Source organism: Polypterus senegalus, chromosome 17, assembly GCF_016835505.1.
Source record: "Polypterus senegalus isolate Bchr_013 chromosome 17, ASM1683550v1, whole genome shotgun sequence".
In the NCBI taxonomy this organism is placed as follows: domain Eukaryota; kingdom Metazoa; phylum Chordata; class Cladistia; order Polypteriformes; family Polypteridae; genus Polypterus; species Polypterus senegalus.
In genome coordinates, this window is record NC_053170.1 from 81,492,254 (window position 1) to 81,510,052 (window position 17,799).

General features: G+C 40.7%; 1 protein-coding gene across 5 annotated transcripts in view; it reads left to right on the top strand.

The window, feature by feature from the left end:
* LOC120517236 (septin-9-like) overlaps positions 1-6,338 on the top strand; it is a 36,387-nt gene extending 30,049 nt beyond the window's left edge. For all 5 annotated transcript variants that reach the window (XM_039739419.1, XM_039739421.1, XM_039739420.1 and 2 more), the window contains 4 exons: positions 3,898-3,993; positions 4,100-4,196; positions 5,429-5,480; positions 5,614-6,338. In XM_039739419.1, coding sequence (XP_039595353.1) covers positions 3,898-3,993; positions 4,100-4,196; positions 5,429-5,480; positions 5,614-5,746 — 378 coding nt within the window. In that variant the 3' untranslated portion in view covers positions 5,747-6,338. The remainder of the gene's footprint in view (positions 1-3,897; positions 3,994-4,099; positions 4,197-5,428; positions 5,481-5,613) is intronic.
* Positions 6,339-17,799: the final 11,461 nt, after the last annotated feature.

Below are 17,799 nucleotides of genomic sequence, written 5' to 3' on the forward strand. Positions count from 1 at the left end.
AATATTTGAATGATTTATGATAAGGGAATATACTTATTTTGGGTTGAAAAAAAAAAAAGAAAAAGATCATTGACTAGGCACAAAGATAAGACACATTTCAACATTCATCTGATTTCTTAGTTTTTGGTTTCTAAATGTTGACATTTTAAAAGTGATATTGAATACTTAGTGTTTTAAAGTCATATTGGTTATGTCTTCTGTGTTCATCGTTGGTGGAGAGCTGGCCAACTGACAAGAGGTTGTCTTGGATATTGGTGCTACCAGTGTGGCAAAAGCCAGAGAAAGGTCAGACAGTAAATCTCTTCACGGAGCGAGGCAGACAGCTACGCTGCTTATAAAAGAACACCTTCACATGCAAGTGTAGGAGGACAGCATTTGCTTCAAAGCAGAGGACCCAGTTATGTGAAGTGACGTGCCAATTAACCTACAAGGTATACCACATAAATCGGTGCACTGCTTGTTCATATGCAGTGTTCCCTACATGAGGCTAGAGTGCATACAGTCTGGCAAGTGGCAGCAGTTACCTGAACAGTAATGACAGAGAAAGGCCCTGCAGAGAGGCTTTTGTCCAGTATTCTACTCTCTAGACTCTAATGGAGGAAAAACAGTATTCTTGTCTGGGGAATTTAGTTCTTAAAAATACAAAGCTGTGGAGGTGTACAGTCATACGAAAAAATTTGGCAACCTCTCTTAATTCTTTGGATTTTTGTTTATCATTGGTTGAGCTTTCAAAGTATCAATGTCCTTTTAATATATGACACGCCTTATGGAAACAGTAGTATTTCAGCAGTGACATGAAGTTTATTGGATTAACAGAAAATATGCAATATGCATCATAACAAAATTAGACAGGTGCATAAATTTGGGCACCCCGACAGAGATATGACATCAATTCTTAACTGAGTCTCCTTTTGCAAATATAACAGCCTCTAGACGCCTCCTATAGCCTTTGATGAGTGTCTGGATTCTGGATGGAGGTGTTTTTGACCATTCTTCCATACAGAATCTCTCCAGTTAAGTTAAATTTGATGGCTGGCGAGCATGGACAGCCTGCTTCAAATCATCCCATAGATTAGAAGTCAGGGAACTGTGATGGGTATTAAAGAACACTGTACTTCTCCCTCTGCATGAATGCCTTTGTAGATTTCGAACTGTGTTTTGGCTCATTGTCTTGTTGGAATATCCAACCCCTGCGTAACTTCAACTTTGTGACTGATGCTTGAACATTATCCTGAAGAATTTGTTGATATTGGGTTGAATTTATCCGACCCTCGACTTTAACAAGGGCCCCAGTCCCTAAACTGGCCACACAGCCCCACAGCATGATTGAACCTCCACCAAATTTGACAGTAGGTAGCAGGTGTTTTTCTTGGAATGCGGTGTTGTTCTTCCATCATGCAAGCGCTTTTTGTTATGACCAGATATCTCAATTTTTGTCTCATCAGTCCAAAGCACTTTGTTCCAAAATGAATCTGGTTTGTCTAAATGAGCATTTGCATACAACAAACGACTCTGTTTGTGGTGTGAGTGCAGAAAGGGCTTCTTTCTCATCACCCTGCCATACAGATGTTCTTTGTGCAAATTGCACTGAATTGTATCTGATGTACAGATACACCATCAGCAGCAAGATGTTCTTGCAGGTCTTTGGAGGTGATCTGTGGGTTGTCTGTAACCATTCTTACAATCCTGTGCATAAGTCGCTCATGTATTTTTCTTGGCCTGCCAGACCAGAGTTTAACAGCAACTGTGCCTGTGGCCTTCCATTTCCTTATCACATTCTTTACAGTTGAAACTGTCAGTTTAAACCTCTGAGATAGCTTTTTGTAGCCTTCCCCTAAACCATGATACTGAACAATCTTTGTTTTCAGATCTTTTGAGAGTTGCTTTGAGGATCCCATGCTGTCTGTCACTCTTCAGAGGAGAGTCAAAGGGAAGCACAACTTGCAATTGACCACCTTAAATACCTTTTCTCATGATTGGACACACCTGTCTATGAAGTTCAAGGCTTAGTGAGATAATCCAACCAATTTGGTGTTGCAAGTAATCAGTACTGACCAGTTACATGCATTCAAATCAGCAAAATTACAAGGGGACCCACATTTTTGCACAGCCAGTTTTTCACATTTCATTTAATTTTCATACAACTAAATACTACTTCACTAAAAATCTTTGTTCGGAAAATACCCCAGTACTCAGATGTTCCTAGGAAACGAAAGACATACCACTGTTATCTTTTTTTGTTAAAAGTAGAGTAAATTATAATGCAGGCTGAGAGGGGTGCCCAACCTTTTTCATATGACTGTATGTTGGGAGTGAGTTTAGTTGAGGGTGTTATAAACTCATGTCCCTGTAGCTGAGAAGGGCTGCTCCCACCAAAAAGGTTTTCCCCAGATATAGCCAGAAATTGTGGATTTTAAAGTTCTATCAGGCTTAAGTGATGATTTGTCTGTCTACAAACAAATGCTTGACAGTGAGAAGAGGAAGACTTGAGAGACAGAGTGAGAGAAATGGTAGGCATGAAGCTAGTAGTTATTATTTTGTACTTGGAAGGTGCCACACCACCTAACATATAGGAACAAAGCAGGTTCTTTGCATTTGCTTATGATTTTCTTTTCAACGGTTTTGTTTGGATCACTTTTACTGTAAAATCGGATGCTGTTTCACATAATGCTTTTCTCTTTTGGGCCAAGGATACTTTCAGAGGCAGAAATACATTTTCTTAAAACCTGTGCTGGAAGTGTGAAGAGCGAAATAATTACACTGTTTACAGACTCACCTTTTCATTGTGCTAAATAGTTAAGATTTATTACCTTTACAAACATATCTGACAAAAAATTATTTTACCCAGAGCCTTCAGATTCAAGATTCACTGCCCTTTATTTATCTAGTCTTTGGAGCTACACATTTCAGGAGACACACAAGTTGCGATTCTGTGTTTATGATTATCTGTTGCTTGCTCTTTTTCTTGAAAAGTTGGGAAAATAGTAGACTTAGGAGATATTTTCCATTAAATTAATTGGAGAGTTGCTGTTTTTCAATCCAGTAATGTCACATTTAGCTGATAGTCATATTTCACGGAGCAGATGTTCACGTCAGGTTCTTTTTGGACTGAGTTAGTCATACTAACTCTCTTTTAAAACGTTGTCCTGTCTTTAATTGGTTCGACCTATTAATTTAATTATGTCTCCATGAAAGGTTTTGAGGAGATTGGGCTAAATTGTTGATTGATGCAAAATTTCTATATTTCCTAACTCAAATTCTTTCACTAGTTTTAAGAATGACATCTTCAGAGCTGTTGCCTGGACATTCTGGAGACATCCTTGAATTCTTTGAATTTTGACTGAATTCCTAGAGTGGTGCCAATGTCACTAATGCATCTACATTGCATTTTATACCGCACACGTGTTCAAAAGGCAAATTATTTACCAGGTACTACAGTTGTGATCTATAGCATGAGTGATGGTTTTATCATCCTTTCAAGGATTTTTTAGCCGATGTGAGTGTGCTCAGTGTTGGTCAATGTCTACATCATATGCATTTTTGGTTGATTAAGTGTGGACTGAGGTATTTTTGTAAATGGTGTAAAAATGTTAGTGTGGACAGAGATTGTTTTAGATTTAAATGTATGGACACAACCTTAATCCATACATTTAGATAACCACTTATTTCCCTGCAGTAGAAGATTAATTGAAACATTAAACCTTTCATATATGCTTGTTAATATTTGAGAATAACAATAGCTATCAGTGGCAAGGAAGAAAATGGGAGGAACAGAAAACTAAATTGATCAGTTAAACTGGATTCTTCCACTTGTCTCCATTGTTAACATTTAAATCAATTCTGTTATCTGTGTTCTAGACGTGAATACTAAGCAAATAAGTGTCTCTGTTTATTCAGATCAGAGAGGAGCTAAGTGAAAATGACATTGATGTGTACCCCCAGAAGGAGTTTGATGAGGATGCAGAGGACCACTTGATCAATGAGAAAATCCGGGTGATTACAACTTCTCTTCATTGTAGGATATTAAACTGTTAGTGTTTCTGACAGTCTCATATGCAATTACCATTCTTTTTTTTTTTTTTTTTTGCCTGGCCTTTAGGAGATGATTCCATTTGCAGTTGTTGGCAGTGACCAAGAATACCAAGTTAATGGCCGGAGGCTACTAGGAAGAAAAACTAAATGGGGCATCATTGAAGGTATCATAACTTCTCTCTTTCTGCCTTTTACAGGTTCACGTTTATAATAAGGACTCATTTTTGCTGAGTAGAGTCTGCCCTCTAGTGGTAGTTTATGCACAGCTTTTATATTTAATATATGTACAGTATACAACTACTTTTTTTGTTGTGATATTTCTTCAATAAATCTTAACACGTAAAAAAGTTATGTATGTTTGTGCATGCAAATATGCTATGACTTGATTTGTACACATTTTATGACAGTCTGCCATTTTCTTAGAAAGATCAGTACAAGGTGTACAAAGATGTGGAATAATGTTTTTGTATTCTAATCCATTCTGATTTTTAAAAAAATAAGTTATGCCATGTCGGCACCATCTTAGGCTGCTTTTTTAGAGGCAAAATAAGTGTTGAGTTGTGAAAATTCCCAGGTGTTCGCTTAGGGCAGGGGGTCGCCTGGAGGACCACTGTGGCTGCAGATTTTCATTCTAACCCTTTTTAATTGAGTGCCCTGTTTGTGCTGCTAATTAACTTCATTTTAATTGATCTGCTTTTTTAAGATTTCTCCTGAATTTCTCCACCGTTCCTCTGAATTGCTTCATTTCTTTCCTTAAATGGCACCCAAACAGAAATGAAATGTGAAGTGAGGGAGCCAACAGAAGAGCAACTAAGTCAGGGCCTCAAACTCCAACCACTTTCACTCCAACCAGCTGTTTAATGAGATGCCGATTCCTGTTGTTAATTAAACTCGTTCTTTAATTTCGTGGCTTGCAGCTGCTCTTGTGGTGCAATAGCAGACATTTCTGAAATTGTTGGATTTTCTCTTTCTAAGAGCTCTGTTCAAATGTTTTGGGGACCTGAACAGAGAGACATTCCTGAGACCTTCATCTTTCTTTATTTTCGCATACTGTATGATGGACACCAGTTGTTTTGGCTCATTATGTATCTCATTATTGTTTGGCTGCTAATTAAGGAAAAAGAAACAATTAAGGGGTCTGAGTCTTCAAGAGCAAGTCAATTAAAATGAGTTCAAAAGAAGTTAATTAGCAGCAAAAACCAGTCGCTCATTAAGCAAAGGGTTAGAATGAAAACTTGCAGCCACCGTGGTCCTCCAGGACTGGACTTGGCGACCCCTGGCTTATGGGGGGGAAAAGAGATTCATATAGTGTCCTCAAATTAATATCATTTTTTGTATGTGTGTGCACCATTTGTGGTTTGACTTCGACATCAAATGTGTTTGTGTGTTTTTGCAGTTGAGAATGTTGCACACTGTGAGTTTGCCTACCTCCGAGACCTCTTGATAAGGTCAGTGAGTTCATCTTTTTTTCTAGATATATACCACCATTTCCTGTTACTTAAAAGTTCAAGTGTAACATCTAGAAATAATTTTGTATTTGTGACTTTTCTCTTTTCTTTTTTTTTTTGCCTGCCATAACAGGACACATATGCAGAACATTAAAGATATCACAAGCACTATCCATTATGAGGCATACCGCATGACCCGACTCAATGACATTAAGACCTATACTAATGGAATGAATGGACATGAATCTACTGCTTGTGAAATGTAGAGCCATTCAGGTTTGCCTGCCCCAGTATCGTTCATTGCCAAACATCCAGGCTGATTCAGGTGATCACTGCTTCTTCCGGGACAGAGAACAAGCATATTGGAGGCAAGTGCAGCCATTGGGAGACTGGTATCTTATATTGTGGCTGCTTGTGAGCCAGATGACACCACTTCTGCTTCATTTACTCACTAGGGATGGAAGGAGTGACCACATATGCTTTTCCCCTTTCTTTTCATATTTTCTTGCTGTTTTTGAGTGTTATTTTCTCCACTGCAAAATCTGCTTGAGTACATAAAGTAACAGAGGTGCAAAGAGGTGTCTGGTGTTCTTACCATTGGTGGTTGATCTGACATATCATGATGTGCAGCACTGCCAAACCAGTGCCCTTAGGCTCTTCAGGATGGCAGCAGGAAGCATGGATATATTCTTTAAATCTCCAGCAGCACAACTATCTGAATGCCTTCTTTAACCTTTTCATGCAACCAATATCATTCCAGTCTGGATCACTAAGAATCTGTTGACAATTTATATGCACATTTATATGCAAGATATATGTTTGATACACCTTTTGTGTGAAATAAACTTTTCAGATGTACTTCTTTGTTGTGTCAGAAACTCTTGGCTGTGGAAGACTTTTAGTCTAACATTTGGAGAAAGATGACAACAAACGTAACTAGCGCAGGTGCACAATAGTGCCTTGCTTCCTTCTAGCCACGTGTGTGTAATTGTAGTTTGGTTCGGACATCCTAGTCCAAATGAGACACACAAAAGTCAATCGGAGTTTAACTCCTTTTCCTTATTCTTAGTTGACTTGGTATTAATGTATTTTAAAAAAACCACAATGCAGAACACTGCATTGTTTTTATGGGACCATTCAGAGTGAACACATTCACAGCGAGCTTTATGAAAGAAATAGAGTATAATACACAATACCATATGCATATGTGCATCTATTTTCTGAAGGTGTGTTTTTTTTCCCCCAAAAAAGTGAAAAGAGAGATAAAGAGTTCTGTGGCATAACTTGAAAGTTAATGCCCAAAAACGGACTGAAAAAACTTAAATGAAAGTTTAATGGATATAAGTGGGGGAAAACTGGCGATGGAAGATCTCAGAGGTTCTAATTGATTTTGAGGTGTTGGAATTTACAATTTACACTGCTTCAGCAGTGTACCATAAGCAAGTATATTTGTGGCAGTGGAAGACTGGTGTAGTCGCCAGAATTGTAAAAGCAATATTTTAAAACTATGTATTAGATTTTGAAACATATTGAAAGTAGAATTTCAACTAAGCAGGACACATTATTTTCAAATCATAAATAGAGAGAACTGATTATTTAATGAACATTTTTACTATAACCAGAAGATTAGATACAGAATTCAGGGTACAGTTATGTGTTTAGTCTTGCTATAGATAGCAAGTGAAGAGAACAGTTTGCAAAACCCCAGAGTAACAAAGAAATAGTTAACTTGGAAATTTGTAGAAGAATTGTTCCTTTTTTTTTTTCTTACTTTGATGTCGAAAGTAAGCCGACAGTTACCTTTTACTGTATGTGAATATTGTACCACCAGAAATGATGGGAAAGTAGCAAATTAAAAATGACTACAGCAAATCAAGGGAAGACCGAGTCAGACTTTATAAATATACAGTGTAGTGGGGTTGTAAAAAATCTATGTAGTACAAAGGTCTGCGTGAACTACTAGACTGGGCATAGTCGCTGAACACTACAGATTATTCACGGGGTACTTCTAAATAAAGTGGAGATTTTCTGAAAATGGCAGGTTCCACAACATTTCTTTAGATATTTCAGGAGAATGCTGAATTTAAGGAAAAAGAGTGTAGATAGATCCTATATGAGGAGGTGACTAATTTACAGTGTATGTGGATTGTTTCAGTATTGGATGCTAACAAGCTTATGAATTTTATTGAAGAGTTTAATTAAAGAGATTTGAAATTGATCAAAAGTTACAGAGAAGGATCGGCTGTTAGTCGATTAACCCCTGTAATCCTGAAGGTACAAGGAATTTGAAGGGATATGTTAATTCTTGGAGGGTGAGGAAAGGAGCAGTATAATTTAATTAAGACTTGAAATGGTAATTAGCTAGTCTAAAGAGAGTAGGTGTGCTGAACATTGACTACTATGCCACTTGGACTCGGTTTTCTCTTATTTAGAGCCCATGCCCAGTCACTCTCTCGGCATAGTTTGTACATTCTCTTAGTTTCCTGCATGGATTTGCTCCAAATACTTCTTTTTTTTCCTCCCACAAGTCAAAGACGTGCTTGTTAGGCTCATTCAGAATTGGCCCAGTGTGAGTAGTGTAGGTTCGGTGATGAGCTGACATCTTGTCTAGAATCAGTTTCTGCATTTCACTTGATGCTGCTAGACACCGGGGATAATGGCCCTGAAAACCTGAATGGCTATGGCTACTGCAGTGTAAACCTAAAAGTATTTAATCACTAGACAACTTGCAAATGGAGACTGGAATCATCATAGTGATTATGATGAAGAAAATCTTAAGCAACAAGAAGATAAAATAGCAATAAAATGTCTCCATGTAACATACATAATTGCTGTATTCCAATAAAGTAAAACATAGAACCCGAGAAGTAATAGCTTGCTTAATTAAGGTAGTAGTCCACCTCAAAACAGAAGTTGCATGAGATGAAATTCTGCAGCCACCATGGGCTCCCAGACCGGACCCTGACAACCACTGATGTCAGCTCTAGATTAAACTGAAATACTAACATTCAATCCAGATGTAGATGTATTAGACGTATGATGTGGGGGACATGCCTGAGATAGTCTGGAGAAAAATGTGTTACAGGGAGAAGGTTAAAGGGGAGGTAGAGGCTTAAATGGGGGGACTGGGTGGGTAAGGATGCAAGAGAATGCTGTGGAGCAAGAGTATCAGACCCAAGCCCTAAAGGGATGTAGTGACTTCTGCTTTATTGTTTTCCACCAACTTAAGGGTTTTGAATCTTAGAAATCAAGTCAATTAAGATTAAGACAAAGTGTGATTCATAAGCAGCCAAAATTGGTTACTAAGTAAGAAATTGGCCGAAATGAAAAAATTCTGCAACTGCGGCTCCTCTGTATCTGAATCTGACACCCTGATGTGGAAGAAAGGCAACGATAAGGGAAACTCATTAAAGGCAGCTGACCACTAGTAAAGACAAAATAATGGAGACGAAGATTCGCCTGCACATTACTGATCCTCTCCTAAACTCTAGTTGCTGCTGTAAAGTGTTGGAGAAATTGAAGATTAGATGCCTTTCTATTATAAAAGGAAATCCTGGGATGAGACTTTCTCAGAGATAATTTCAGGTCTCGCGAGATGAGACTTTTGGCCAAGAGATTTAGACAAGTCCCGCCCTCCTCTCAAACATTTACAACCACACCCACGATCCACTCACTTCTCATTCACGTGAATGCTATTCTCAGACACAGTTACACAGGGTCGGAAATAAAAAACATAGAGTAGAAGACAAAGAACGTTGTAAGAATGTTGTTGGCGCGATACACATGCAGAGCAGGTTAGGGATTATGAAAGTTCTAAAATTTGAAAGTCTCAAAAAAATGATAGTAAAGATCGCATTAGTGCTAACACGGAAATTATTCACAGAACAGTGAAACGAGATCGAATATATGGACATAGGTGATATGACAGAAGTATGTAGATATTGTTTGGCTTTAGACTTTGAGTCGGAGACTTGTAGATCGTCTAATTTGTGTTGCCATCAGGGAAAAGTAGTGTTTCTTCCCAATGAAGAAGTGTATCCGCAAGAATTAAAAGATCTGTTGTTTGGTGAAAGTGAAATCTACATACGCATGTGTCAGAGACGTGAAGTGGCTGGAGCATAGCGCAGGTCAGGGGGTTGGCGAGCGAAGCCCCCTAGTATTTGTAAAGACAATAGATTAGTTAATCTCCATTTTCACTGCAGCATGTGACCAAAAGACATGATCATCCAATACCCCGTCGAAGAACCCAGGCATGCCAAGAGCAGAAATAATTCTTTTTAAGTTATATACTTTGGTTCGGGCCACCAGATCTGAGAGGTCTATGAAGGTGGGATTGTACAATTGAGGACTGGAGCAGACAACATCCACCCAAGCCAAATAATTCACCTGAGGTTTCATGGGGAGTTGATATCTATAGTGGTACTCAGGTACTTGCAGACTTGCACAATCAGAAACAATTTATGTGCATGGAAACAACTGAGAGATGGTACAGTAGGAAATGCAGAGAAAGGAAAATCATGAAATGGAAAATTGTTTAATATAAGGAACTTCAGCGTGTGTGGCCATCAATATGAGTAGGAGAGTGATGAAATCTCAAAATGGACGAGCTAAGCTACAATCATTATGGATCTTGAAATAACCAAGGACGAAAGGAATATAACAAGAAATTCAGTGATCTCTGAAAAGAAGGAAATCCATAGCCTGGGAAAAGCTTAAAAAACCAGGCGACTTGATCGTGTCATGCAATAGTTGAAGAAAGAGAAAAGGAGGCGTGTGAAAAAGAATGGATATGGAGATTTATGTGAATAAAATGGTAGTCATTGGAAGAAGTAAAGTGAACACATTGAAAATCCTGATCGGTTGCCACATTTCTGGAAAATGGAACAAATCAAAATGAAGACATTTTAGGCAGCAAAGGGAAAAAGCTGATAAAATAAGCCAAAGGGTTAAAGGTGTGAGATCAGAGAATGTAATGGCTGTTGAAGCAGGCAGTGCCAGGACAACAAGCTCATTCAGTTCACGGTATGTGCACATTGCTTTTCCCTCATAGTAATTCAATTTCTGTCTATCTGGATAGCTCCAGATGTAGTAAGTCTTAAAGATGCCTTCCAATATGTCTGCCTGCTCCCTGCGAGCACATATTTGTAAATGTTCAGGGGAAGCACATTGTGGCAATACGTGATGCACTTCTTAAGACATTTATTGAAGAAGTTAAGGCTTATGGTGGAAATTATAGCCTTGCCCTGTTCCCAGCAAAGTGTTTTGCTAAAACCGATGTACTCCAGAAGTTTCTAATTACTGGACTGAGCTTTAGGGATCCTGCGGTGCTATAGGAAAGTGGCAAGGAAGCTTCAGGGCAAGGATCCATTTCTATAAAAAGCCCTTGCTTGGCTTTGCTTTGCTGACCAGGATGCTTGCCAAATGGAATCTCGCATGTGGGAGGAGAAAAATCTGCCTGGAAGGCTTTAGCTGCTGAGGGACCTCCTCGCTGTTCACAGAGACGGCACAGGATGGGAGGCTGGCTTCTGTATCATATCATTTAGACAGGTCCTTCTCAAATTATTAATAATCTTTACTTTGTTCTCTCCAGGAAGAAACCTGTAGGATACCTCATGTCCAAGTTTACAAGTTAGGTCTGCACTGTTATCTTCTGCATAGTCTGTAATGTATGTTGTACTCTTCATGTTTCAGTAGTTAGCTGTGGTGTCCTAGAGGAGCAGAGCCCTGGGATTGATTCAGGGTATGTCTGTCCGGAGTTGGCATATTCTTTGTGTGTGTGTGTGTGTGTGTGTGTGTGTGTGTTACCTTTAGGTTAAGAGCTAAAATCCTGGAATGGACTGACAACATGGCCAGGGTTAGTTCCCTCCTTCTTGTGGTTGCTCTCGGGATGGGCACCATCTCTCTGTGACACCAAACTGGATAAACGGATTAGAAAATAGATGGGTAGAAGGATGTTAGTCAGCGCAGCCTTGCAGCTTAAAGAGTTAGAAACTAAGGTTGCAGTTTTATTTCATTCCCAGCCACTGACTCACTACATGACCATAAGTGAGTTACTTAACTCGCATGTGCTCAAATCATATCAATATGTTTGTGCAAATTTACTACACACACACACACACACAGAGAGCATCCACGTGGCAACATTACTGTAGCTGCTCTCATATCGAGTCCTCCTACAGGCTCTGCAGTGCTGCCACTCGCCTTATTTCCTCCGGCCATAATCTTTGCACTCCTTGTAAGAGAGCAGTTTGCACAAACCAGTTTCAGACACACGTGCCACTTTGGAGGATGGCTTATCCTTAAGTGTTTTTGTCACCCTGTAATGTCACATTGCCTTGGGCCAGGCCCTACTGTCACTAGGGTCCTCTAATCTGATAATTGCTTCTAATCCCCAAATTAATCCACAGAGCAGAGCAAACTCTCGCTACACCTGGACTGCACAGACTACAGACCTACTTTCAGTAAGCTGGTGTGTGGGAGGACTCAGGGCTTTTAATGGCCAGCCTGCCATGGGGTATTTGTTATAGGGCTTATAAAAATGAAATGAGCTTGAGCACAAATACCAGCCCCAGCCAGACTGGAGGCTAATTGGATTAAGAAAAACGAAGCACGCTGCTAACGTTTTGCTTCTGACCCTAAAAAATGATGCCAGATTGAATCCCCTTTGTGCTACCAGCATACAAATGCAGGTCAGGCGTGTGCTTCCAGTTCTATTCTGATATTTTTGTATATCCCTGTAAACATAAAATGTTAAGGGTGACAAAAGTATTATTAATATGCATTGTGGAAAAGGTGCTATATCGGCGCCAACCTGACACAGACTCTACACCAGAGGCATGTCAAAAGGGTAACAAAAATGTATTTTCTTCAGCCGTGGGGCACATCTTCCCCGTGTCCCACAGGCCCTACATAGTCCCCAAAACACACTCTTCTTCCTCCACTCCTCCCAGGCAGTTTTGTCCTCCTCCTCCTCCTCCTCCTCCCGACTCTGGCGCCCCGAGGAGTGGCTGCTGCCTGCTCTTATAGCCCACCATGAAGTGCTCCAGGTGATGATTGACCTAATTCAGGCTGCACTTCGAGTGTGACTGCATCACAGCCCACATGGGCTCAGGAAGCCGTGCAGCTCCCCCTGGCTCTGGTGTTCCATGATTGTGTCCCCAGTGCAACCCAGGGGAGCTGCCACCAAGCGTTTTGGGGGACGTAGTGTGTAGGCCATGTCTGTTCTCCCGGATTCAGTGCCAAAGGAGCGTCCTGACCGGGCATGGGTCCAGGCTGTCCGCCACAGCATTTAAAGCATATGTTAGTATTCTGTATCAAGTCCCCTATTCATCAATAACTTTATTTTCCATGCTGGCTGATATCATTAACAGTGCATATTAATCAGTGATGGAGTTTTTGGTAATGGTATTAATTCATATACTCACTGGCCACTTTATTGAATACATTTGCTTAACTGAAATATCTAATTAGCCAATCACATGGCAGCACCTCAAAGCATTGTGGCCTGTAGACATTGTCAAGACGACCTGCTGAAGTTCAAACTGAGCATCAGAATGGGGAAGAAAGTGGAAAGAAGTGACTTTGAACGTGGCCTGGTTGTTGGTGCCAGGCGGGCTGAAATTGCTGATCTACTGGGATTTTCACACACAACCATCTCTAAGGTTTAATGAGAATGGTCCTAAAAATGGAAAATATCCAGTGAGTGGCAGTTCTCTGGGCCTTGTTGATGCCAGGGGTCAGAGGATAATGGCCAGACTGTTTCAAGCTGATGGAAAGTCAACAGTAACTCAAATGATCACTCGTTACAACTGGGGTGTGTAGAAGAGCATCTCTGAACACACAACATGTCAAACCTTGAAGCAGATGGACTACAGCAGCAGGAGACCACACTGAGTGCCACTAATGTCAGTTAAGAACAGGCAACTGAGGCTGAAATTCACACGGGCTCACTAGAATCGGACAACAGGAGATTGGGAAAATGTTGCCTGGTCTGATGAGTCTCGAGTTCTGCTGCAATGATCAGAATTTGGCATCATCAAAATGAAAGCATGGGTTTATCATTCCTCGTATCAATGGTTCGCGCTGGTAATGGTGTGGGGGATACTTTCTTGGTACACGTTGGTCCCCTTAGTACCAACTGAGCATCGTTTAAAAGCCACAGTCTACCTGAGTATTGTTGCTGACAACATCCATCCCTTTATGACCGCAGCATACCCATCTTCTGATGGCTCCTTCCAGCAGCATAACGCGCCATGTCACAAAGCTCAAATCATCTCATACTGGGGAGATTTGCAGTATGGATGTGAATCGGACAAATCTGAAGCAACATTTCAATATGAACCAGAATCCCTGATGGAATGTTTCCTGCACCGTCCTGAATGTATGCCATGAAGAATTATGGCAGTTCTGAAGGCAAAACGGGGTACTAGTAAAGTGTACCTAATAAAGTGGCCTGTGAGTGTATAAACAATGTAAGAAATGAGTGAGGGATCTCTGTTGCATGGCCTGCCCGGGGACACAAACTTAATGTAAGAAGAAGAATTGACTGATTAATGTTAATCCATCAGTTAATTAATTATCAGTTTGGCCTTTGACAATGCCAGTAATGAATTCAATAATTTGGTTAGGCATCCGGTTTATTTTCCTTACCTTTCTCTGTTGGAAGAGTTTCCAGCCATTAGACTTGTATCAAGGTAACCAAAGCCTGCTTGTTTTAAGAAAACGATAATGCAATTTATTGATTAACACAAAGATTATAGAAATATGGTAACAGCATATATACATTTCAGACCAAAGTGTGTGTGTATATTTATTTATTAGGAGGCCCCGCCCACTGCTCGCTTTGCACGCCAAACTCGGGGGCGGGCGCTGGGCCCCCATCTATCCCACAGCTGAGCCTCTCTGTTAGAGAAAGCAATTGTATTTAAAGATACGTATGGTACGAGCCCCCCGGCGCCTTTGGAGCCCAGCCCCCAGTTGCGGCCTAGTAGGCCACCCCACGACTTTCTTGATATTTTAGTTAATTATTTAAAAACGAAATTAGAATCTGAAAGTCTAACAACATCACATTAAAGTTCGATAAATTCTGAAAAGAATGATACCAAACATATATATGTAGGTTTTAAAATAAGTCTGATTTAAAGCGTGACAAAAAACGTCACATAAAATCGTTTTAGGCACTTTTAGGCTTAGGATTTTATATATTGAGAGAGTAGAATTATTATTATTTATTTAAAGTAAAAAAAGCCTAATTTTCCCCAGGAGACAAAAAGACTATTGACATAAAAGAGAGGATATAAAATAGACGAGCCTGACAAACCTGACGCAGAAGAGTGCTCATTTATGATGACATGGCTAAACAGTTAAACAATACCAGAGTCTTTAAGATTGATGCCCAACGTGTGGTATCACTATTGTTTCAAGTGGAGAGCTCTTTTTACATTGTCCACTTTTGCTACATTGTCCATTTTCCATGGTGTGCTGTGAGGCTGTTTTTCTCAGCTCTTCGTTAGGCTCTTTGCTTCATAGGGAAAAGCGTTACTCTTTCTGGCCTAAGAGTGAGGCCACTGAAGGTCCCTTCTTGAAGTAATGCTTCCTTGTATCTTCTCAGACTGGGCACAGTCACTGGTACAAAGCTTGGCTTGGCAGATTGGATCTTAAGAGCTACTTCAGGGAATCCATCTCCAAGGCTCTATGGAAAGTATATCCTCAGACAGAGAGCAGCTTCTCACACCTAAAAGAGAGTGGCTTGTCGGTGTTCAGATCCTCGGCTTTCAGCTAACCTAAAGAGAAAGAAAAGATAAACACAGCTAGTTTTGAAGGAAGGTGTAACCCAGTGGCAGTTGGTGAAATAAATTTGGACGGGGATGCAGCTTTTGGGGGGAAAAACTGAAGCAGCATTTATCTATTATCAATTATATAGCTTTTCATACTACATATCTATCTATCTATCTATCTATCTATCTATCTATCTATTATATAGTGCCTTTCGCATTATTACAGTATATAAAGACTTTCACATCTATCTATTATATTGTGCCTTTAATATCTACCTCTATGGTCGTTCCACTGCGGTGGGCTGGCACCCTGCCCAGGGTTTGTTTTCTGTCTTGCACCCTGTGTTGGCAGGGATTGGCTCCAGCAGACCCCCATGACCCTTGTAGTTAGGGTATAGCGGATTGCATAATGGATGGATGGATGTTACAAAAGAGTTTGGATAACTTGGCTCCTGGGGCTCCATGCCTACTGACACTCACATCCAAATTTTTTTAATCTAATCTGATTGGACAATTACCGCAGATTCTGTAACTTTTCAGTAATTATTTACTGCTCTGATGCTAATCTTTCTGATCATAAAATAGATCATTACGATAGCAATTGATGAGAAGAATTCCTAATTAATTGCAGAATGACGGTATTTGAGGGTTCCTGTAGATCACGGGTGGGCAAAGTCGTTCCTGGAGGGCTGCAGTGGCTGCAGGTTTTTGTTCCAACCCAATTGCTTAATAAGAAGCCCTTATTGCTCAAGTAACACTTCTGCTTCATTTTTATCTGTCACTTGTTAGGATTTTGAACCCTTATTGCTTATTTTAGGCTTAAACAGCTGTGTTCTCAATTGTTAATGGCTCCTTGCTAGCAATAAGATTCAAATGACAAAAGAAACCGGCAGTCCTCCATTTAGCTTGTTTCCATTTACACCTGTGTGTATTTGGTTGAATTAAATGAATAATTAAGCAACTGGTTAGAACAAAAACCTCCAACCACTGCGGCCCTCCAGGACTGACTTTGCCCACCCCTGCTCTAGAGTGTCTCTTTCTCTCGCACGATTTGGCTCAAAAACTAATCGGCACATCGTCATCTCATAACAGGTTTAAGTCTGGCATTTTTCCATGCAGCCATTTTAGATCTAGACTGTCCTCAAAAAACTGTGACGCATAGACAGACACACATACCCATCATTGAGATATCAATGTTATCGGTATCAGGGGACCCTAAAACGTCAGGACCTTTCGAAAACCGGAGAGTAAAATGTTTAACAAATCTAAAGCTGTCGCTCCTCCCTCATTGATGATAGGTTATTGCGGGGAGGGCACAAAGCAAAAAAACCTAAAACAGTGCTAATTGGCTGCCAATAAATGGGAGAGTATCGGGGGTGCGGAGAGGTGTGTCCCCAGAAAAATCTGAAAAGCAACCAAATAAAGGGGAGCCTCAAGTCACCTGCTTGCCAAAAGGTCAAGGACTTACATAGACTCGCATTTGACTGGCTCCTCGGTACTCAAATGTGGCACTTGGTGCCACGGCCCACCTGCCAAGTTGTTTTGCCTGCCTAAGGTAAAGTCATCCCTGATGGAAGATCGCAGGAATCGTGCGGTAGAGGGGTCCTTTCATCGGATTGGCTGGCCCAGCACTGACTCAACTGTGGAATGGCCAATAGGGGGAGGCCATCAGCTTGATGGCTGATGTCTCCAGGACTCTAAACAAATCCAAACCATATTATGGGATATCATCTACTGTTAAATTCTGCTCCGTACTTGTAATATTTTTATTTTTATACTATATTGAGGATTTGTTCTGATCTGTGTATTGTACTGACCCCCTTTGTTTTGACACCCACTGCACATCCAACCTACCTGGAAAGGGGTCTCTTTTTGAACTGCCTTTCCCAAGGTTTCTTCCATTTTTTCCCTACAAGGGTTTTTTGGGAGTTTTTCCTTGTCTTCTTAGAGAGTCAAGGCTGGGGGGCTGTCAAGAGGCGGGGCCTGTTAAAGTCGATTGCAGCACTTCTTGGGTGATTTTGGGCTATACAAAAAAAAATGGTATTGTATTGTATTGGGGCGGCACAGTGGCGCAGTGGGTAGCGCTGCTGCCTCGCAGTTAGGAGACCTGGGTTTGCTTCCCGGGCCCTCCCTGCGTGGAGTTTGCATGTTCTCCCACAGTCCAAAGACATGCAGGTTAGGTGCATTGCCGATCCTAAATTGTCCCTTGTGTGTGGGGGTGTGTGTGCACCCTGCGGTGGGCTGGCACCCTGCCCAGGGTTTGTTTCCTGCCTTGCGTCCTGTGTTGGCTGGGATTGGCTCCAGCAGACCCCCGTGACCCTGTAGTTTGAATGCAGAGGGTTGGATAATGGATGGATGTATTGTATTGTACTGGCACCCTTCATGCTGTTCACACAGAAATGAAACAAATACAAGTCGGAACCAATTTTTGATGGATGTTGACATGTGCCAACACTAGGTATGCTGTGCACAAATTTATTTCACAATTATTTTAATGAATTAATTTGAGTTTTTAAAATATCTGGCTGGGAAGGCGCCCTGCA